Source organism: Onychostoma macrolepis, chromosome 02 (genome assembly GCF_012432095.1).
Source record: "Onychostoma macrolepis isolate SWU-2019 chromosome 02, ASM1243209v1, whole genome shotgun sequence".
Lineage (NCBI taxonomy): Eukaryota > Metazoa > Chordata > Actinopteri > Cypriniformes > Cyprinidae > Onychostoma > Onychostoma macrolepis.
The window spans coordinates 28,948,308-28,972,165 of record NC_081156.1 but is presented as its reverse complement, the minus strand read 5'-3'; the positions used below and the strand labels follow the sequence as shown (position 1 = coordinate 28,972,165).

The window sequence follows — 23,858 nt, the reverse complement described above, 5'->3', positions numbered from 1 at the left end:
GGTTTCTGAATGACCCTCACTCTCTCCTATTTGACAAAGTGTCCTGTGGGTTCAAGTGGATTTTTTTATATGCCATGTTTAATATTTTTATTTGTGTCTGTTCAGGACACCTAGGAAAAGTCCCACTCCCGGGAGATCCCAAAATCGTTCACGGAGTCGCAGCCATCACAGAGAAAAACATGGCGCCAGCTTCGACCGTGAACTGGAGAGAGAACGAGATCGGCAGCGCAAAGAACGGGAGGGAAAGGACCGGGATAGAGATAAAGAGAGGGAGAGGGACAGGGAGAGAGACAGAGAAAGACGACGCTCCAGAACACCAGACCGAACCACAGAACGTCGGCACAGTCGCAGCAAGGAACTACGTCGGAGTCACAGCGCCAGTCGAGAGAAACGGAACGAGAGGAAAGACCGAGATAAAGAGAGGGAGGCAGAGGGTGAGAAAGAGCGTAGTCGCAGGAAAGACAGAGAACACCATAAAGATCGAGAGAGGTCCAAAGACAAGAGGAGTAAAGGAGAGGGGGAAGAGAGAAGGCACAAGGAAGATAAGGAGGATAGGAAGCACAGGGAAGAAAAGAAGAGTAAACGCTCAAGGAGCAGAAGCAGAGACCGAAAACACAAAACCGAACGAATTAGCAAGAAACGCTCCCGCTCGGGGAGCAGGCAGGAAGCAGGGGAAGAGAAGAACAGGAAACGGGAACACAGCCATAGTAAGGAACGCTCACACAAACGCAGTCGGAGCAAAGAGCGCTCGCACCGCCGAGAATCCAGCAATGGACGAGAACATGTAAAACAAGAGCGTCCCAGTCCTGAACCAGGAGAAAGAACAAACAGTGTTCAAGCGGAGTCTCCCTGATCCAAGTCTGTCTCTATCTCCTCCTCCTCTCTCTCAAATTCCCTCTGTACCTTTATTACAGTCCCTCTCTTTTTACTTCAGGTCTTTATCTTTAATCCTCTTGTGCACCACTTGTGTTGAAGTAAGCATATGGAAAAGCCTGTTTTTTTTTTTCTGTACTGTTAATTGCCACTTGTGTAGATATCAAAAAATGTCATTTCTCTCAGTTGCCCATTACAGATGTCCAGACTGAAAATGGCATTTTAAAACTTTTTTTTTTTTTTTTTAAATCCCTCTTCTTTCCCAATTTGTGTTCTGGATTTTCACAAATGGCTTTGTACATAGAGCTCAGAGAATGTTTTAAATTTCAACAGAGCTACCACAGAGTTGAGTTTGTGGCACAGGCTGCTGAAAGCTGTGCAGACATTGTGCTGTTTCATTGCTCTGTTGCATCTCGTTTTCTAATAAAATTCTTGTATGGAACACAATTGCTCAGTTGTATATTTTTTGTCATTAAGAAAAACTGTTGGGTTCTGTCAGTAAAAATGTCACATTTTCTTCATAGAGGTTGATAGTTTGCGCTGAAAAACCTTACAAGGCAAACCTGCCATGAGATTTTTGGTTATTAACTTGAGACATGTGCTTCTGCTGTATGATTTCAACTTATTATTTGTAGGCAATCTAGTCCATAGTTGGTTCATGGGATGAGTAGTTCATTTACTCAAAGATGTTAAATACAGTCTTTTAAATTGATGCTTTGCTTTGAATAGGTCACTCTTGTGCCCTTGTCAGTTCCTTGTAAGAACATTCATTTTATAAGAACAGCAGGTGTTTTGTGTATGGTTAATTTATTTTACATGTGCTTTACATGTCATAATTTATAAGACTGATCACATGGAGAAATGCTTTTTGTATTTAATATAACTCTACTCATACAAAAACAGGAATACATATTTATATAAGACCTTTTTTAAAAAAAATATTTGGCATTGCATGAAAGTAAATCCTACAGCCAGAAACAACAGATTTTGGAAAACATTTTAAAAGAAATAATGTTAATCTTTTACCCGGTCAATCTACTCCACCCTTAAATATTGTTAAAATAAAAAAAAGTGAACCTTGAACCAGAATATATGTAACATGCAAAAGTTAAATATCACAGAGTTTCAAGAATTCTTGGGTAAGTGCAGGAATTCTCAGAGGCAAGAGTTTGAGTGCGATGAGATGAGATGCAAGCATTTACTCAGGGTTGGTCAGGCCTGGTGTAGAGAGAATCAAAGGTTAATACTGAAAACTATTTCAAGACTTAAAATATTTCTGTGGCTTGTAAATACGTTTTTAAGATGTTAAGGAAAGGAGCTGTTGTGGATGAATCTTTAAAAGCAAACATTAGATGGCATCATTTATTTGCATGTGGAATGAGGCTGAGGGAGACGGAAGTGGGGGGGTTGCACTGGAGAAGATATTTTGTGTTTCATCAACACCAATGTTGGTCTCTGCTTTTTTGTGTCAAGTTCAATAAACCATTTACCCTAACTAAAGTATATTTCACCATTTTGAGAATTAATCTGAAAAAAATCTCATTTTCTGCTATTGAGCATCAACTCACCTTTTTCACTTTGTGCCAGGTCTCACCTCCTCCTGCGACCTGCTGTCACTGCCAAAGGATGGACAAGATCAAAGGTTACAGGACTTTCACCAAAGCAAGATACATATTGACAAACCTGTTTTCATGGAAATTACCACTGATCTGATGTTTGATTCTTGTTCTCTAAAATCACCTTCTTACCTACAACAGGCACAGAGTCTTCACTCTCCCCAGCAGTGTTTTGGGCAGTTACAACAATGTGACCGCTGCTGAAATTGGTGACAGAGCAGAGGAGCTGTGAGGTCATGCAGAGGTTCGTCCTACCAGAGGAAGTAACCCTATACACAGTGTAGTTTATAGCAAATAGAGACTCGTTCCATGCCACAACCGCTGATGATGCAGAGAATGTCACATTTAGAGGGGCACAAGGTACTGGGGGAAGAAAACAAATGAACAGATGAGTTATGTATGTTTTTGCATTTTAAGTGTCTTCATTTCCCATTTAAGTATGGTAAGAAGATAGTATTGTGGTGACTGAACATTGTGCACCTGTGGTTCCAGTGACAGCAGCAGACTTGTCGCTTGTGGCAGCAGAGTTCCTCGCACTGATGGTTGCGCTGTAGGTGGAGCCACAAGGGAGAGGAACCTCAAAGAACGTACGACTTGTCCAATAGGAGGCGAGGTCAAAGAGCGCTTGGTTGTTGCCCTGAATGCTGCCCGTGAGTGCCAGGAGGTATTCCGAATTAGGACAATTCACAGTAGACCAAGACGCCCTCAAGATCTGAGTATCATTTACTACTGTACGAGGGACAACCCTCAATCCAGCTGGAGGACAGGGAGCTGAGGGAAAGAGGTTAACAAGACTTAAAACCTGTCTTCCAAGTGGGGATTGATGAAGAGTTTTATTAATCAAAATATAAAATAATCAAGTATAATCGATGTAAATATAAGCCATTTATGTATTAAGTTATCCAACTATTATAATCTTGTATCTGCCTGTGTGTAGAGGCCTGCATGAATGGAACATGCAGACATATGGTAAGGCTGCATGTCCTGTTTTGACATTACACAAAATGTATGAGGGGGCCCCTACTTTCACGGAACATAAAATTAAGGTCTCCTGTCTGCTTTTGGGTGGCAGGCTGGAGACAGCCAAAAAAAGGTAAAATGGCAATGTATGAAATGTATTGAGCACGCCTAGAGAAAAACTGTATAAACAAGTCCACGGACACAGATTCGGGAGATTATTCTGCAGAGTTCTCTCGGCTTCATTGTCTTCGATAAATAAAGCCTATCTTCTGACTTCAAGAGTGATTCTTCATAGAAAAGGCGGAAGCCACCACAGGATCCCAAAGAAGTGGAACCAAAATGTTATGAATATCTCTTCACAATGGATTTTCCAACACTATACCAGGGATGGACAAGTCTCACTGTCCAGCTCCAATTCTAATCAAATGCACCTAAACCAGCTCATCAGTGTCTTCAGGATTACTAGAAAGCTACAGGCACTTGTTAGGCTTTTATGGTTGATATGAACCCAAATTTCATTCTCTTCTTCTAGAGGTCCTTTTTCATGTTATATCCTATTCGTAGACACATTGTTAATGCAAGTAGCTCCTAATAAAATTGGTAACGACTCTTTTACAAAACTTTTACTTTGCTCTGCTTGTAGATCCTTGAAGATCTTTGTCAGTAGTGATTCGGGTCTGCAAATTGGATCAAATTGCTTACATACTAATTAACAACCATACAAAAGTGAACTTGAACTGTTCTCTAGACCTTCATTTTCAAGCAAATTGGGGTGTGATTCTTTTGGTAGACAAACAAGTACAGAAAACGTGCCAATAAATTGAACCGAATGTTGTTCTCAAACAGATTCAAGTCCACTAAAAAAGCAATAGTTTGAAACGCCCTTGGTTGACATGTCAAATACTAGCAGATCAGTTCAGATAAAGCAGATGATTGTGATGTGAGGATGACTGCTGATTGTTGTACCTGCTCCCTTAGTTTGAGGTTCAGCCAAGGAACTGTTGCAGAAGCCACCTGTTGCCTGCACTGTAAAGTTGTACACTATGCCGCACACTAAGCCCTCCAGAGTACAGGATGTGTGTGTGGTTTCACAGTAGACTGTTGAGCCCGTTTCTGACTGCGCAAGTCCCATGTAGGCCACTGCCCCTGTACTTTCCATCCAGGACAAGGAGGCACTACTACTGTTCCCACACTGTATGGTTGCAGTCAAGTTGACTGGCTCACACGGCACTGCAGAACAAACACATTGCAATAATTATTTACACAATGTATGAACTTTGATCACGGAATTTAAAGGAAAATAATTTGTGTCCTCTTACCCGTTTGGAAGGTGATGTTAGCACTGGGCAAGCTTGTGCAGTTCTCGTTACTAGCTAAAACAGACACATGATAGGTGTTGCTGCAATGCAGATCAGTTAGCGTGCAGTTATTGTCCGAGGTATTGCACGTCTTCAAGTCTCCATTTCTGCCAACTGCAGTAAGCAGGTAGGACTGCGCCATGTATGATGGGTTCCATGACACAAACACATCCTTTGACTGACAGTCTGTATCGGCCTGTACTGATGAGGGCTGACAGGGTGCTGCAGATGACCAAAGGAAGAAATGAGAACAACCTGAATATTAATGTAATGAAAGCAAATCTAACATGGATAGATCTGTAGATCAGCGGTATCCAAACCTTCTCCTGGAGGTCTACCTTCCTTCCTTTGTGATTACAATGAACGTCTGGGCAGTTGTGTTAGAGCAGTTTAGAACTAAACTCCACAGGAAGGTTGCCCTCCATGAGCAGGATTGTACAACCCTGGTCTATAGAGTGTATTTGCAATTATTTAAAAGGTTAGTTGACCCAAAAATGAAAATTAAGTTCATCTTCAGAACACAAATTAAGGTGTTTTTGATGAAATCCAAGAGCTTTCTGACCCTCTATAGACAGCAACAGAACTACCACGAAGGCCCAGAAAGGTAGTAAGGACATAGTTAAAATAGTCCACGTGACATCAGTGGTTCAACCAGTGGTTGTACAATACTTTTTTGTGCGCAAAGAAAACAAAAATAATGACTTTATTGAACAAAATTCTTCTTTTACATTTCAGTCTTCGATGCACGTCATGGTACTCTCGTAGTGAACACATGTTGAAGACTATGAAGGGACAGAAAGCTCTCAGATTTTATCAAAAACATCGCAATTTGTGTTCTGAAGAGGAAGGAAGGTCTTACTGGGTTGGAACGATATGAAGGTGAGTAATTGATGATAGAATTTTCATTTTTGGATGAACTTAGCCTTTAACTAGAAAAGTCCCACAGTGCAGATGTTATAGTGTATAGCATGGCTGTTAGCACTAGTGTTTCTTGGGTGGTTGTTCAGTGGCTAGAAAATAAATTAAAAATCCCATCCCCAGGTGTCCATGATATTGTGGTCCCTAGGTATGACCCAAGTCCCTTCTTAAATGCAAGTCTAAGGGTTTTTTCTTCATCCATCAGGTAAAAATTGAAAGTCAGATCACCCAAGAAAGTAATAGCGGACCTCTTTAAAGGGTAAATTCCCAACTCCATGTTGAAGCAATAATAATAGTAATGGTTGCTAATGAAAGGTTATTGATTACTAATGGATTGCTTTCTATAATAAACATCTATTCTAGATGGGAATGGCATAATATTGATGATTGTACCAGTTCTGATCTTGTAGGGTGGGCTGCGGAGGCTGCTGCATTTGTTGGCCGAAGCAGCCACCATGATGGTGTACTCTTTGTCGCACTGCACATTGGTTAGGTTGCAGGAAGAAGCGGAGCTATCGCAGGAAAGGATGGAAAGGTCTTGATCCTCTGCTGTGGCAAAGTAGAGAGAATTCCCACTCCGAGCTTTCTGCCATTGTACCGTGATAACAGAACTGTGGCATTCAGCCACCACCACGATGGACGACAAGGCACAAGGTGCTGGAGAGAGAGATATTATACATACTTCAAGACTGAGACACACATAGTTTCAAATAAGAGGGCTAAAGCTTTTTGCCGCAGGTGTACTTACCTGTCTCCAGCTGAAAGCTGCTGCTGGGTGGGCTCACGCAAGCATCGTTTGAGGCAGTGACGTGAAAGGTGTAGCTCCTTCCACAGCCTAGGTCAGGTACATTACAAGTGGAGTTTGAGCTGCTACAGGTGTAATTGTGACCGTCCACCCCTACAGCCAGCACTGTGTAAGACTCTGCACCATCAGCTACATCCCATGATACCCATGCAGAGTTAGTGACACAGTCCACAGTACCATTGACCCCCTGTGGAATACATGGAGCTGTAAAGAGAATAGATCAGACATGAAGTGCATTAGCTTAATTAGCTATTGCAATCTGTTTGAGAATGTATTTTTATGTTGGTGTCCAACCTGAGGCGATGGAAAGGTCACTGCTTGGTTGACTCTGACAGCCGCCTCTCAGTGCCACCACACTGAGGTTGAATCTCTCTCCACAGGGCAGATGGGTTATGGAGCACTGCGTGTTTGTGCTGTTACACGAGGAGATCACACCGGTGCTCTCAGACTCCAGTTCAACTATGAACAGGCTGGCGTCCACTGCTGGGTTCCAACTCACCAGCACAGACCCTGAATCACACTGCACAATGGCAGATAGGTTCTGAGGGGGACATGGAGCTGAGAAATAGAAAGAAGGAACCAGGATGTAATTGAAGGGTGGGGCTGTACTAACTACATCAGCAGGAAACTATATAAGGTAAACCAATATAGCAATGGTGGTGTGCTTCTTGCCGCAATGCTACATCAAGTTAGCATGCCGCTCATGTCAGATGCAGAAAGTTAGCCATAGCCCCATGTAGAAGTCTTAAACATATAGTAGCTTGTTCATTTCTAAAGAAGGTTGAATGTTGCAAAACATTTCCTTGTCATATTTTGCCTCAGAAATAAGACACTATATTTTATAAAATGACATTAAATTCCATTTTCAAGACTTTTGCATGGTGGCATTTTAATCAAGTAGAATTTCTATTAAAATGAATGTACAAAAAAAACTCATTCCCATAATGAGATGTTTTACTTTCAACAGATTTTTTTGTTGTTCCCCTTACTATATTGTTAAACCTTTTTAATCATATAAAATATAAATACTTTGTATACTAGTTGTATTACTTTGTAATTTGGAGATCAAATTTTCTTAATTGTTCTGAAAATAACTGTAAAAATGCCAATAACATATTAATGCCAAAAGTAGACTTCACTTAAGCAAAATATATTTTCTTCTTTGATTTTGGTGTGAGAAATGTTTTGGATATGGTCTTTTAATATTTTATTAAATTTACCTTTATGTAATGTTAAATTACAACTGCTGTTGGTGAAAGAAACCTTCAGTGAAGGTTATATCCAACAAAAAATACAATATGGTCCTTTTATATATTTGATGGGTAATTAAGTTGAACTAAAGTGTTCAGATCTCTTATTGTGTAATTGTCAGCTTCGAGATGAGACTACTGGTTTTGAATAGGACTAAAACATTAAATACCAAGACATACAGTTGTCTTTACTTGATAAAGTATGTCAAATCTTCACACACATACCTGTCTGCACCTGAGACATAGTGTTCTTCACGCCTCCACAGCCATGGCTCAATGAGTAGACAGAAACATTATAAATCTGGCCACACTGCAGTTCCTGCAGATCACAGGAGGCAGTGGTGGTGTTACAAGAGTAGGAATGACCATCATTAGACATGGCCACAGCCATGTAAGACTCCGCCCCGTTTGCTTGCACCCATGACACAGACACAACACCACCACTGATGTTGCAATGCAAAGACGTCTGAACATTGCTAGGTGCACATGGAGCTGAAAGAGAGCAAGAACAGGAACCATTTTTATAAGGACATTTGTTTTTAGTGTTAATAATCATACACCTGCATGGTCATTGGAATATCCCACATTTGACTTCAAATAAGATACAGGATTAAATCTTGACTTCTCTGTCATCAGATGTACAAAAGAATCAGCAGACTCACCTGATTTCAGAATGAGGTGTGTGTTGCTATTGTCACATACTCCATCCAAGGCAGCGATGGTAATGTTATAGCTCTGGCTGCAGTGCATGCTAGTTAATGTACAACTGTGGCCGGAGCTGGTGCAGTCGATGCGATGTCCATCAGAACCAATAGCCTGGACTGTGTGACGTGTGACGTTATTACTGAGCTCCCAACTTACAACAGCAGAGTTGGTGTCACAGTTGAGCTGGGCGCTAGCATTCTGTGGCTTACAGGGCACTGAAGTGAAATGAAATATTTACAGTTATCATAATTAACAAAATAATTTAAAAAAAAACATTAGTACTAACGCCAGTAGAAGTGATGATTTTTCAGTTATTTTGGGAACCACGTTTCTAAATAATGAACAGTAAAACATCCTTGTGTCCTTAAAATAAATAAAAAAAATTAGAGGGCTGTCATTTTATTGCTATGAATTAAATATTAATATATGCATTCTGTTTTATTTTATTACACACTGTCTAGATGTGTTTTTCACCCTTGAGAACAAAAAATTCAACAGTTATATATGTATCATTGCACTAAAATACACTGTTCAAAGGTTTGGGGTCAGATCTTTTTGGGCAAAATTTTATTCAGCAAGGATGAATTAATTTGATCAAAAGTGACAAAAATAAAGAAATTATATTTCACATGAATACAGTTCTTTGAACTTTCTGTTCATCAAATAATCATAAGAAAAATCACTGTTTACACAAAAATATTTGCTAATCAGCATATTAGAATGATTTCTGATGAGTCATGTAGCACTGAAGGCTGGAGTAATGGCAGCTTTGCTATAACAGGAATAAATAGAATTTTAAAATATATTAAAATAGAAAATTTTAAGTTATTTTAAATTTTAATAATATTTCACAATATTATGATTTTTACTGTATTTTTGATCAAATAAATGCAGCCTTAGTGAGCATAAGACGCTTCTTTCAAAAGCATAAAATAGTACTGACCCCAAACTGTTGAACTACATTTATGGTGGATGATATTTTTACGGTTTTCAGGTACCTGTACTCAGCACAACTGGTGGACTCGGAGCAGTGTTGCAGGTTCCGTCAGTGGCACTGACAGCTAGACTATAGTTCATCCCACAGAGCAGATCCGAGAAGACACACGCTGTTCCAGTGCTGTTACACACTGAAGCGTAGCCACCACTAGTCTGAGCAACTGCAGCGTAGGAAATGGCCCCTACGCTTGGGTCCCAGGACATGGATACCGCTCCAGTTGTACAATTTACACTGCCCTGCACATGAGTAGGTACACAAGGCACTGCAAAAAAACAAGGTTGGAGAAATACTAAATTAAATTGTTTAAACCTTAACACTAGGTAATCAACTTCTGCATATAATTCAGAATTATATATAACATTTATAATTAATTATATATAAAATCTATTTAAAGGAAATTTAAGATTAAAGTTTGAAAATCCCCAATTTAAAAAAAAAAATTTCTGACTTAATAATATTTGCATAATGAATTGTAATTTGTTTTCTATCTTACATCTATTTGCATGCATGCATTGCATGATATGAAACTGGAGACTATACCGGTGTTTATTCGTAAGATGGAACTTCCTGATGTGTTGCATTGTTGGTTTACTGCAATAACGCTGACATCGTACGAGGAGCTGCAGTGCAGTGTTTGCAGTCTGCACTCCTGCACAGTTGTATTACAGGCAGTCACTGGACCCTCGGGTCCCTTGGCAACTACCAGGTAAGACGCCGCCCCGCGGCTGATGTTCCACCTTATGGTTATAAAGTTAAACATACAGTCCAGCTCAGATGCAACGTTCTGAGGAACACATGGAACTAGAGGAGAAGAGAACAGGAAAAGCATTTGAGATCTGCGATATGGGTCATTCCCAACAGACTGTATGAAGAGTCAAGCCATCAGTCTTTCTGTATTACCTGATGACAGGTAAGCAGGTGAACTCGGTCCACTTCTGCATTGCCTGTTGATTGCTCTGACTGTGACCTGGTACTGTTGACCGCAGAGCAGCTCTGATAAGAAGCCACTGGTGATGTTGGTACTGAAAGCCAGCGTGTTCCTGCCTTCACTCTCTGCTAGCACCTCATACGTCTCAGCTCCAGCACTGGAAGCCCAGCTCAGCGAGCCCACCCCTGTGCCACAGTCCAGGATGGGCGTCAAAGCTTGAGGAACACATGGGGCTAAAGAGGTAGAAAACATAGCACAGATTTAAAAACTCCCCTGAGGTTTGTTTGTACACACACAATAATGGAATATGTCAGGGTATTGCCTTTTATTTCAAATAATATTTAGTTTGTATTGAACTTGAGAAAATGTGTTTAATAAAGATTTTCTAATTTATAATCATTAGAAGTTGCATATTTTTCTCATGAGAAATATATTCATTGAAAAAATATATTAATTGAAAATGCGTAGTTTGTGTGGTTTAAATTAGTTGATTTATCACACTTTTTATCTATCTGTCTAAACAGATATATAAATAGTGAATGCCACTTGGTTTGATCTTTTCTTATTTTGTTATTTGTTTTAGTTTTTTTAATTTAACTATCATGTAAATGATAAGTATGTAATGTTAGTTACAGATGTAGACTGCTGGTATATTTATCATTAGAGTGTCTGGTCTTACCCATGTGTATGGTGGTGCTGTTGCTGCGTGCGCTCATGCAGCGGCTGTCATTGGCAGTGACCGTAATGTTATAGATTTCACCACAGTGCAGGTCCGCCCAGGTGCACCTGGTCCCATCAGTAACACACAGGTGTGTGTGTCCATCCTCACCCACTGCTGTGGCAGTGTACATGTTCGCCCCATCGCTTGGGCCCCAGCTGACAGAACCCAACTGGTTGTCACACTCGACGTATGTCACGAGATTAAGGGGTGTGCAGGGCGCTGGATCACAACACACATTACAAAGGTAGGTTAACTCATTTCCTACCATACTCACTCAAATATCAGAGATCAGCATGAATTATTTGCAATTAATTCTTTTTTTATAACAACAGGAAATTGCATACTGCCTTTGTGTGTTTAAGTATGTGGATTTTTGTTTAGTGCACAGCAGGTTTATGTCTAATTTCAGGGACATACCGAGTCTGAAAACCGCAGGAGTGCTCAGTAGGCTGTCGCAGTAATCGCTATGCGCTTGGACAGACACGTTGTAGCTTTGTCCACAGAGCAGTGACACAGACAGGTTAGTAGAAGTAGTGTTAAAGATGTCAATATATCCCAGACTCCCTGTTGCCATCACAATGTAGAATGATGCCCCTTTGGCTTTTGACCAGTCGAGCGCCACCGTCTCGCTGTCACACAACACATGGGCAGTCACGTTCTCTGGTTTGCAAGGATCTGGAGAAGTGCAGGGGGATTGTTAAATTGTAGCTCTGTATAAAGTTATTTTGTAATCATTTAAATAAATAAAATAGTAGTAAAAATTAAGATATTAACAATCAAATAATAATTATTAATATGATTAATATTATTATATGTTTAATAATAACAATAATTAAATAAAATATTAATTATACAAATAAAAAGGATTAACTATAATCAATATGCAAATGTATTATTATTTATAATAATCATAATAAACACTGGGTAATAAGGCACAGAGAGTGAGAAGGGTTGTCTAAAATATTAACAATAAAATAGTAAAACTATAAATAACTAATAAAAATAAATGTATCAAATTCTTCATATTATTATTATTATATCTGTTATAATATTAATATCCATAATACTATATACTGTTATTATTAATAACAATAATTCAATAAATAAAATATTAATTATAAAACAATTTACAATAAAAAATATATATCCATTACTATTATATATTATCTTTTGTAATAATAATAATTAATTATTCATATAATATTATTACTAATACCAATAATAGTTAAAATGAATTATATAAATAAAATATTAACAAATTAAATAAAAATGCAAATTTGTATTAGTAGTAGTTAATAGTAATAAAAACATTTTAAATAAATTGATATTAAAATACATTTTTATTATTAGTAGCAGTAGTATTAATAATAATTATTATCATCATCATTAATAATAATAATAATTTTCTGATTAAAGACCCGAGATGAGATATCTGAGGATTTCTTTACACTGCATAATGCTGTACCTGTAGTGAGGTATACAGGTGCACTGGTGTCGCTTTGGCACTGGCCTATATGGGCGGTGACAGTGAATGTGAAGGTCTCTCCACAGCCCAGAGTAGAGAAGGTACAAACAGAGTTGGTGGAGTTACAGAGCTCATATTTTCCTGCTGCACTGACGGCTCGGGCCACGTAGTAATCAGCTTCTTCTCTCACATCCCAAGACATCACAGACATTTTGTTACCGCACAGGTTATTGACGACTGGCTGCAGTGGTACGCAGGGTCCTGCAGGGTGGTCAGAGAAAAGTTGGACCCTAATTAATGTACTTCATCTTTTAACACTTTCTACACATTATGCTTTGCAAACTCACTGGACAGGAATGTGACATTGGTGGTGGTGGTCGTTTCGCACTGCTGGTTCGTAGAGCTGAAGGTCAGGTTAAACTGCTGTCCACACTGCAGGGAGGAGATGTTACAGTGGTTCTGACTGGTTGAACAGGAGACTGTTTGACCTTCTGACCCCAAAGCAGTCACAGAGTAATTCTCCGCCCCAGCAATGGCGCTCCAAGACACTAGAACTGAATCTGTAGGGCAGTCCACCATGGCAGACACACTAGTGGACAGACATGGTGCTGAAAAATACAGAAGTATATTTAATAACTTATATTTTAAAGTATATTATAATAGTATATTTTAAAAACATAATACTGGTCAAAAGTTTGGAATATTTTATATACACACATATTTTTTTATTCTGGTAATGGCAAAGCAGAATTCTCAGCTTCGGAATTCTTCAGAAATCCCTTCAATATGCTGATTTGGTGATCAGTTATTAATAATGGTTCTTAGGTTCTTATTAACCATACATAAGAGTAAGTAAGATTTTAAAAAATCTATCAATTTCAGCAAGGATGCATTAAATTGATCAAAAGTGACAGTAAAGACATAATATTAAAAGATTTCTATTTCAAATAAATTATGTTCATCTAACTTTTTCTTCATCAAAGTGTATCATGGTTTTCACAAAAATATTAAGCAGCAAAAAAAAAATTCAGCATTGATAATAAGAAGAAATGTTTTGAGCACCAAATCAACATATTAGAATGATTTGATTTCTGAAAAATCATGTGACACTGAAGACTGGAGCAACGACGTTGAAAATTCAGCTTTGCCATCACAGGAATAACATTTTTAAATATATTCCAATAGAAAACTGTTATTTTAAAATTTAAATAACAATTGGAATTTTACTGTATTTTTGATTAAATGATTCTTCTTTCAAAAAAGTATTCCAAACTGTAGTCTAGTAGTGTCTTTAGTCTTTTAACACCGTTATATATAATATCTTAACATTAAAGTGATTTTTTTATGAAATATGTGGTTCTAAATATGTACACATGCAATAAATCATGCAAAATAAGACCAGAAACATGGTCAGTTCTGGTATAATTTAGACTTCAGCCTTTGGTACTAGAGAAATCTGCTGTGACAGGAAAAAATATTTTTGTTTCATTACAATATTGTTTGTTTTTATTTGTTTTTTACCTGATGTCATGTTGACCCCTATGCTGTCAGAGCTGTTGAACACCTCACCGATGGCACGGACTCTGACATAGTACACTGTTCCACAGGTGAGATCAGCTACACTGCAGTATGTATGATTTGTCCGACAGGAAGTGGAATGACCATTTCCGCCTTCCAGGAATGCAACGTATCCCACTGCCAACTGGCTAGGCTCCCAGGAGACAGCAGCACTGAGGGTGGCGCAGTTTAGGCTAACTTTAACATTCTGAGGAGGACAGGGTTCTGGAATGGCATGAAGTAAATGACACTGATTCAAGATGCACATCATGCAGATTTGGAATGACATGAGGGTGAGTAAATAATGACAGATTTTCATTTTGTGTGAACATTCCTTTAAAATCAGTGGTCACATGACTGACCTGTCTTAATAGGATCAGAGGTCACAGTGTCATTGCAGACACTGTTGTGAGCCGTCACGCTGAGGTTATAGATCTGACCACAATCCAGGTCTGGGAAGGTGCAGCTGGTGTTAGAGGTCTCACAGGTCACTGTCAGGCCCTCGAGGGTCACAGCCTCTGCTGTGAAGTTGGTGCCACCTTTAGTGACATCCCAGGACAGCAGAGCAGTGGAAGGAGTGTACTGCACAGTCAGATGCTGAGGAACACACGGACCTGTAATGGTATGATAACTGTTTAGTTTTATACATTTATGTACAAGATACATATTTTATCTAAAAAAGTATCATGTATATTGTGTCAAATTTCTAGATAAAATCACTCAGATGATCTCAATATCCTGTTATAAATTGTAATTTAAATTTAATTTATTTACAGGTAAGTAAAATTAATACAAAAAATATGATGGGAGATTACCATGTTTATTCAAAAAAGTTAAACTATAGCCTTATGTGCACATTTTCTAGTACAATTATGTAAATTGTTTTTATTTTAAGTATTAAGTTTTACGACTTAAATTATTTTTATATGAAAAATTGTTTTATTATATAATTATTTTTATTTTATATTAACATTATATAAATATATATATATTATATTGAGTAAAATTATTTGTAAAATATGTTCAGCTATGAATGATATCTACACTACCAGTCAAAAGTAAAAAATAAAAAAACAGGAATATTACTGCTCAAAAGCAGTAATATTGTGAACTATTTTTACCATTTAAAATAACTGCTTTATATTTGAATATATTTAACATGTAATTTATTCCTGTGATCAAAGCTAAATTTTAAGCATCATTACTCCAGTCTTCAGTGTCACATGATCCTTCAGGAATCATTCTAATATGCTAATTTGCTGTTCAGGAAACATTTATTATTATTATTATTATTACTTTTTTTTCAGGATTCTCTGATGAATAGAAAGATCAGCATTTATCTGAAATAAAAAGCTTTTGTAACATTTAAAAAAAAAATGAAATACAGTTAAATAGTTAAAGCTAGTTAAATACTGGGTGAAATATGGACGAACCCAGCGGTTGGGTTACTGCCCAGAAGGTTGGGTTAAACATTTAACCCAATTGTTGGTTGAAAACAACCCAGCATGTGTGTGTTCTGTCCAATATTTACCCAGCACTGGGTTTTATTTAACCCAGCATTTTTTAGAGTGTATACAATTCAAAAGCTTGGAGTGTTTATTCAGCAAGGATGCTTTAAATTGATCAAAAGTGATGATAAAGACATTTATAATGTTTTCTGTTTCATATAAATGCTGTTCTTCTGAACTTTCTGTTCATCAAAAAATCCTGAAAAAAAATCTAGCTGTTTTCAACATAACAATAATAAATGTTTTTTGAGCAGCAAATCAGAATATTAGAATGATTTCTGAAGGATCATTGTATTGGAGTAATGATGCTAAAAATTCAGCTTTGAAATCACAGGAATTATTTACATTTTAATATATATATTCAAAAAGAAAACAGTTATTTTAAATAGTAAAAAATATTTCACAATATTAATGTTTTTGCTGTACTTTGGATCAAATAAATCTAGGCTTGGTAAGCAGAAGAGAATTCTTTAAAAAACATTAAAAATGTTTGATTTGGTTGGCAGAACCAAATCGTTTACAAAACCGATTTAACAGTCTCAGCTGAAAACTTAAATCGCAAGCAAATCAGATTCACTAAACCTCACCTGTGATCAGGGAGCCAGTCATCTGTGCACTGGCATTGCACGTGTATCCCAAACTCTGTACGTTCACCGTATACTCATTGCCACACTGCAGGTCGCTCAGCTCACAGTGCGTGATGGAGCTGTTGGATGTGCAGCTAGCCCTGTTGTCCACCGGTGCCAAGGCAGAGACCGCGTATCCCTGAGCACCTGCACCGTACTGCCATGACACAGTGGCTGTACCCAGCTGACAATCCAACACTGCCCTGATGGAGCTGACTGCGCAGGGACCTATGGGTAAAAGCAGGAAGAGACACTGAGAATCTTTTACTTTTTTTTTTTTTTTTACTTTTTATAGAAAGCAGTATACAGTGTATATATGCAGTAAGCAGTTCCAAACATAGCAATTAATTTAGGAGAGAGTGTCTATGGGAACAATGCCTGCGGAGTGAAAAATATAGAGTATATAGACAATATGCTTGTATGTACCTGAGTTAGTGTTCACAGTAGCACTGGGAGGGCTGCTGCACAGACTGTCTGACGCTGTCACATTGACGTGGTACAGCTGACCACACCTGAGCCCTGTCACGTTACACTGTGAGCCCGTAGACTGGCAGTTAGTGGACAGTCCATTGCTGTCCTGCAAGGTGGCCGTGTAGTACTGTCCTCCTGCACTAGGTGTCCATGATACAACTAAAGCATTTGTGACACAATCCACGGTGGGCAGGACATTACTTGGGGTGCAGGGCACTAGAACACAAGAAGCAAGGTAAAACTTAAGTGTTAATGAATTCAGTGCCTTTCTTTTACAGTTTATGATTTTTTATTAGACTTTATTGAATTTGATCAACTAAACCTTTTTAACTAAAAAAGACATTCTTCAGCTTTAAAAAGAATCATGATATGAACTATGAAACAAACCTGCTTGAACTTGAACAGGCGCACTGTTCCCACTGCTGCAGTTGCTGCCTTTTGCCTTCACTGTGATCGTGTAAGACTCTCCACAGGTCAAAGTTGACAGGTCACAGGAAGTGGATGGTGAGGTGCAGTTAGCTGAAAGGCCATTAGCACTGCTGGCTGTCACTGTGTAAAGCTCCGCCCCTTGGCTGCTCCCCCAGGTTACTGTTGCTATGTTGCTGCTGCAGCTCACACTGGCTGACACGTTTTGTGATACACAAGGACCTGGGAAATTATAGAAAATAAAATGAGTACATAGTTGACTTGTTATTTTAAAGGAATATTCAGAGTCCTGCTTGCATGCTAGATAAGTGCTGTTTTGAGTCGTTTTTATAAAGAAACATAATGTGGGAATGGAGCTTAAGTTGTATTTCACTTGCAATATTGTTTTTAAGCAACATTTTATTTGAATATATTTTAAAATGTAACTTATTCTTGTGATGAAAAGCTGAATTTTCAGCATCTTTACTCCAGTCACATGATCCTTCAGAAATCATTCTAATATGCTGATTTGGTGCTCAATAATCATTTCTTATTTTTATTAATGTTGTAAACGCTTGTGCTGCTTAATAATTTTGTGGAAATTACATTTAAAGTAGCATTTATTTAAAATAGATTTTTTTTTGGTAACATTATAAATGTCTTTACTGTCACTTCAATGTCTGTCAATTTAATGCATCCTTGCTTGATAAAAGTATAATTTTTTCTGACCCCAGATTTTTGAATGATTATGTTCAAAATGACAGAAATTTATTTCTCTTACCTGTTATGACAGGTGATCCAATGCCTGCAGAGCTGTTGCAGGAACGTCCCTCTGCCACTACCTTAACTGTGCATGTTTGTCCACATGCCATGTTAGTGATGTCACATCCTCTTTCATTGGTACTGCAGATGTACGTCTGTCCATTAGAGCATTCCATTGTCATCGTAAAGGACAGAGCTCCATTGCCACCAGACCAAGACACACTCGCTGTGTTGCTGCCACAGTTCATTATGGACTGGATATTCAGTGGAGGGCATGGGGCTGAAGAGAAGAGAAAATAATGCCATTTAAAGGTGAATGTTAAGTATGTAATTTCCGTACCACTAGAGGCACCAAACACATTTTTAAAAATAACTAGATTTTATTCCGTTTTTTTTTTTTTTTTTATCTGAGTTGTGCTGTGGTGTTGCTATATGGTTTCTAAGGTGTTTGGAGTTGTTTTCATTGGGCTGCTATGCAGTTGTTAGAGCTCCAGTACTGACAGTAATTTTCAGCAAGTAACCTGAAGTCATTCATTTTCAGTGAAAGTTTTTGCAGAGTTCAGCTTTATGCAATGAGCAGCTACGAGATGCAGTGACCTCCAGTGGGAGTGCAGACTGTGTTCTATGCAGGTTTGATGTATGAATGAAACCTCCTGTCCAATAACAAAGCCTAAGCTTTCAATTTTTTTACATTTTTCTCATGAAATACAAACAATAAATGTCATTTTGACATCATCATGTGGCGTAACAGATCGCTGTAGCCGCTGCTTTCATGCAGCAAGTGTGAAAGCAATCATGTCTTCCTCTCTATGTCATGAAACAAGGAATTTGAGTAAAAAATGTAATTATATTTTTAATAATTTGTTACATTTTTGATGTTCATTTTAACATTTAATATTTTAGTAATGTACCAAGTGAAAGTGTTCCCTGCATAGAGATTTTTTCCTTAAGAAATATTGCATGTACCTGAAGTATTTCAAATTGAACTGATATCAAAGCAGCATCTGAATTAAACTGAATTGAGAGCTTGTGAATAAGAATCTAATTATGAAATCTGTGCCAATATCAAGCCCTACACTCAAGTAGAAATGTCTGCTAGCAACTAACAGTGATTAAGCTGTGATATAGTGAAAAGGGCTTGAGGCATTTGTTCAAATTATTTCTTTGTTTTACTACAGTATCTGTCTAAAGAATTTGTCTCGTCTTCTTTACAGTGTACATTGTATAGACAAACTAGGCTTTGTTACCTGTCTCCCTCTGCAGTGTGTTACTAGCAGCACTGGTGCATTGTCCTTGCGTTGCATTCACAATGAACGTGTACGTCTGTCCACATTGCAGTCCATCCACCACACATGCACCATTGTTGAAGACACCACAGCCCAGCTGTTCACCCTGAGTGCTCACTGCGCTGACCGAAAATGCACCTAGACTCGACCCTGAACTAGACCAGTTCACCACAGCAGACCTTGAGCTACAGTTCAGAGCCACGTTGTTCAGAACCGGCACACATGGAGCTGAAAGTGAAGGTAAAGAAGGGTGAAAGGAAACATTATTAAATATGAATATTATAAGAGCAAAAATTTAATTTAATGACTATCATTATGGTAATATTATTTTTAATACAATTCCTGATTCCTAACCTGTAATGAAGGAGTACTCTGTGCTGGATTTGCTAGTACAGTTGTTTTGGGTAGCAGTGACAGTGACGTTATATTGGCTGCCACATTGCAGATGGGCAAGAGTGCAGTTCAAGTTTGTTGTGTTACACTCCACACCACTAGAGGGCCCCAATGGGCCAGTGGCACTTGCTGTGTAATGAACCCCGGAAATGGCCAAGGAGCTCCAGGACACTAAGACTGTGTTAGTAGAGCAGTCCAAAACAGCAGCGACAGAAGTAGGTGGACAGGGGGCTAAAGAGGAAACAGAAATGCATATGCTGAGACTTTTATTCTGCATGTCTCCAGTACTAAACATTTCACTCTTAAAGGGATAGTTCACCCCTAAATGAAAATTACCCCATGAATTACTCACCCTCAAGCCATCCTAGGTCAATATGACTTGCTTCTTTCAGATTAATTCAATCAGAGTTATATTTAAAAAATGTCCTGGCTCTTCCAAGCTTTATAATGGCAGTGAATGGAAAAAGATTTTGAAGCCCGAAAAAGTTCTCCACATGGTTCCGGCGGGGTTGCGTTTGTGTAAGAAAAATGTCTGTATTTAAAACATAAGCCATAATCTGTAGCTTCTGTTAACTGTCGTACGTGTGTTTAGAAGATAATGGCATTCCAGCAGATGACGTAGGATGAAAGTAGCATAAGCTCCGGTGGGAAGTGACGAACGCGGAAGCGCAGAGGAGAGAGCAAAACAAAACACCAGTCACAAGTTAGCAGTACAAAATGAGGATATGTAAATAAAAATGTAGGAGGATTTCGATAAAAGCCAAGAGGAGACTGGTTTTCCTTTGCTGTAAACAAAACTTGGTTCTCGCGAGACTAACATATTCTCACTGGAGCTTACGCTACACCTACGTCATCTGCTGGATCACCACTCTCTCAATAATACACGTTTGACAGTTAGCGGAAACTAGAGGTTTATATAGTTTTAAATATGGATATTTTTCTCCTCGACCACCATACACTGTCATTATAAAGCTTGGAAGAGCCAGGACATTTTTTACTCGATTGTATTCATCTGAAAGAAGTTCTGTACACCTAGGATGGCTCGAGGGTGAGTAAATCATGGGGTAGGCCCAATTTTCATTTTTGGGTGAACTATCCCTTACAGTCAACATGAAACTGTATTTGCAAACCATTTTAGTTCAGTATTGTGACACATCCTTAAGCTTAAGAAATGTAGAGTGGGACTTTGATATGAGGAACAAGGGCAGAAACTAGATATGGCCAGATTGTTCCTCACAATATTTGATGTATGTAATTCATGTAAATCGTAATTAAATTTGATGTGACAAGAAAAATGAATGGAGCTGTTTTCGACATATTAAGCAATTGTGTGCATTATATTTATTTAGAATGGAAGCCTTCAGCTTTGTTCAGATGCTACTGTACCTGCCATGACCTGACTGATCACACTGGCGTTGGAGCTACAGCCATTGGCCTCTGCAACCACAGTGATATTGTACGTCTGCCCACATCCAAGTGCAGGGATTATGCAGGACGTGGAGGTGGAGTTACACACCAGAGTCCTGTCGGTGGATTTTGCTTGAGCATAGTAGATCTGCGCTCCTTTACTCGACTGCCAGCTAATTTGAACATCACCTGTTTGACAGTCTAAGAGCTGACTGACCACAGACTGTGCAGCACAGGGTGCTGGGAGACAAAGGGAAACAAAGTATTACCGTACTTTAGCATGTTTAAAGGAATATTCTAGGTTAAAAACAAATCTTTCTTGGTAGAATCCTTGGTGTGCTGTCAAGTACATTTAAAATGTGAAGTATTGTCGTCAAAGCACTTGTATTATGCAGTAAAATTGTTCTCATTTTTTAGCAGCATTCAAATTTCAAGTGCTGTAGAGAATAATATTGTGTGCTATAGTTTAAACGTTCTGGATTTAAACGCTACAAATTCGATTTTAGAGAAAATGCTTACCAGTATTGATGCGATGCACTTCACTACGTTGTCCAGTGCAGTCCACGCTCATAGCTGTGACTGACACGTTGTACGCCTGACCACACGCCAAGCCGCTGATGTCACAGGAAGTGCTGCTGGAGTTACAGGTTAACGTATGTCCGTTATCATCTACTGCTGTTACTGTATAGTATGAAACAAGGCCACTAGATGCTGCCCAGGAAACAGATGCAGTGTCCGACCCACAGGATAATGACACATTGACTTGAGTGGAAACACATGGAGCTAGAAAGGAAAAGATTCATGCACAAAATCTGAAGATTTTAGCTCAATGGATCATTTGATGCCAGAATAATCACCAAATTAGAGTTTAATCTAAATGCACTGTGTTGTTATTTTATGTTATACCTGTGTCAAGAGTGACCAAGGTTTTAGAAGAGGTTGAACAGGTCTGGCCGTGTCCTGTAACACTGATGTTATAGTGCTGACCACACGGCAGTGAACTGATGCTGCAGGAGGAGCCATTGGTGTAGTACTTGTGCTGTTGGGGGTCTTGGGAAGACTGCAGTGTTGCATCGAAACTTAGTGAACCACTGCCTGGTGTCCAAGAAATGAGTGCTGAGTTGGTGCTGCAGTCCAGACTGGCTTGAATGCCAGTGTTGGGACATGGTGCTGCAACATGACAAAAATGTTGGTGCTTGCCATGCAAAAACTGCTAAGATGTTGTTATATGGTTGCTAGGGTGTTCTGGGTGGTTGCTAATAGTTCAGGAAAACTATTTTGTTGCTCCAATCTCTAATTATCACTAATGAGCTGAGTTCAATACCTGAGACAAGAGTGACAGGCTGGCTAGCCGGGCCCATGCAGTCACCATTCATGCCCATGACTGTGATGGAATATTCCTGGCCACACTGCAGGTTTGGGATATCACAGCGTGTGATAGTGTTGTTGCAGGACGTCTTGTACCCTTGGTTGCCTTCTGCCTTTACCAAGTACCAAGTGGCACCAAGTGCACTGTTCCAGGTGATGGAAGCAATGTTGGTTGTACAGTTTAGAGCAGCAGCGACATTGGTGGGAATGCAGGGAGCTAGAGAAGAGGAAGTTATATGAAAAAAAGTAGGCTATACAAACATTATTTATATAAAAAGTGTGTACGTATATATACACTACTGTTCAAAACTTTAAGGGTTAGTAAAATGTTTTTGAAAGATGTTTCTTATGCTCGCCAAGGCTGCATTTATTTTTATGAAAACCACAATTGAAAAAAAAAAAGTGAAATTGTGAAATATTATTATAATTTAAAATAACTGTTTTCTATTTGAATATATTTTAAAATCACATTTTTTCCTGTGATGTCAAAGCAGTGTTTTCAGCAGCCATTATTCCTTCAGTGTCACATTATCCTTCAGAAATCATTCTAATATGCTGATTTGGTGCGCAAGAAAAATGTCTTATCAGTTTTCAAAACAGTTGTTCTGCCCAATATTTTTGCAGAAACAAAAGTACATTTTTTCAGAATTTTTTATTATTATTTTTTTAAGATGAATAGAAAATTCAAAAGGTCATTTATTTGAATATTGTCAATGTCAAATTAATGTGTCCTTACTTAATAATTATTGATTTCTTTCCTTAAAAAAATCTTACTGACCCTAAACGTTTGAATGGTAGTGTATTCTTTTTTTATTATTATTTATTATTGAAATACATGTGGATCCTCTCTCTCTCTCTCTCTCTCTCTCTCTCTCTCTATATATATATATATATATATATACACATGTATAGAATTGGATAAAATAAACCACCAAATGACACTTTTTTTCTATCTAGTGCATTGAAATTCATATATCTAATGTATTTAAGGACCAAATTTTCTGTACACATTGTTGTTATGAATCGCTGAAATCAGCAAATGTTAATATGAGTTGACACCTGTTTCCACTACAGCTTTAGGTTGAGAGCTGCTGTTGCAGGTGGTGCCATCAGCTTGGACGGTTACATTTAGTCTCATCCCACACGGCAGAGAGATCAGCTGACAGGAAGTCCCCATAGAGTGACAAGAAGCTAAGCGTTGCTGCTGCCCGTCTGTTGTCATTGCCGTGTACCCATTAGCTCCCACACTGGCAGCCCATGTCACATTGGCTGTGTTGGTGTCACACTGAAGCACAGTTGTGATGTTCTGAGGGTCACAGGGAGCTAAAGGAGATACATAGTCGGTTTCAAAGGTCTGTTATTACTGTGTAAACATGTGTGCATTCTCACTTGACTGTTACCTGACTGTATCTGAATGGGTGTGGACGGCAGACTTCCACATTGACCATCATTCCTCATGACTGTGACATTGTAGTTCAT

The 23,858-nt window shown here is 38.5% G+C and overlaps 2 protein-coding genes across 3 annotated transcripts in view; one reads left to right on the top strand and one right to left on the bottom strand.

Annotated features, from left to right (window-relative positions):
• prpf38b (pre-mRNA processing factor 38B) overlaps nucleotides 1–1,192 on the top strand; it is a 10,322-nt gene extending 9,130 nt beyond the window's left edge. Inside the window, exon 6 of one of the 2 annotated variants that reach the window (XM_058750918.1) lies at nucleotides 106–1,192. In XM_058750918.1, coding sequence (XP_058606901.1) covers nucleotides 106–853 — 748 coding nt within the window. In that variant the 3' untranslated portion in view covers nucleotides 854–1,192. The remainder of the gene's footprint in view (nucleotides 1–105) is intronic. The other variant, XM_058750926.1, reaches the window with a different exon arrangement.
• Nucleotides 1,034–23,858, bottom strand: fndc7rs1 (fibronectin type III domain containing 7, related sequence 1). The gene is made up of 32 exons (XM_058757943.1): nucleotides 23,780–23,858; nucleotides 23,439–23,702; nucleotides 22,336–22,596; nucleotides 21,918–22,181; nucleotides 21,531–21,794; nucleotides 20,991–21,251; nucleotides 19,566–19,835; nucleotides 19,173–19,439; nucleotides 17,945–18,205; nucleotides 17,146–17,406; nucleotides 16,714–16,974; nucleotides 16,249–16,515; nucleotides 14,516–14,767; nucleotides 14,118–14,378; nucleotides 12,944–13,204; nucleotides 12,597–12,857; nucleotides 11,549–11,806; nucleotides 11,090–11,350; nucleotides 10,383–10,643; nucleotides 10,023–10,283; nucleotides 9,484–9,744; nucleotides 8,443–8,700; nucleotides 8,006–8,272; nucleotides 6,825–7,088; nucleotides 6,474–6,734; nucleotides 6,119–6,382; nucleotides 4,769–5,029; nucleotides 4,416–4,679; nucleotides 2,970–3,260; nucleotides 2,622–2,852; nucleotides 2,442–2,489; nucleotides 1,034–2,091 (listed from the first exon to the last, which is right to left on the bottom strand). Exons 1-31 carry the CDS (start codon nucleotides 23,856–23,858, stop codon nucleotides 2,464–2,466), a joined length of 7,704 nt encoding a protein of 2,567 aa, XP_058613926.1. The 3' UTR covers nucleotides 1,034–2,091; nucleotides 2,442–2,463.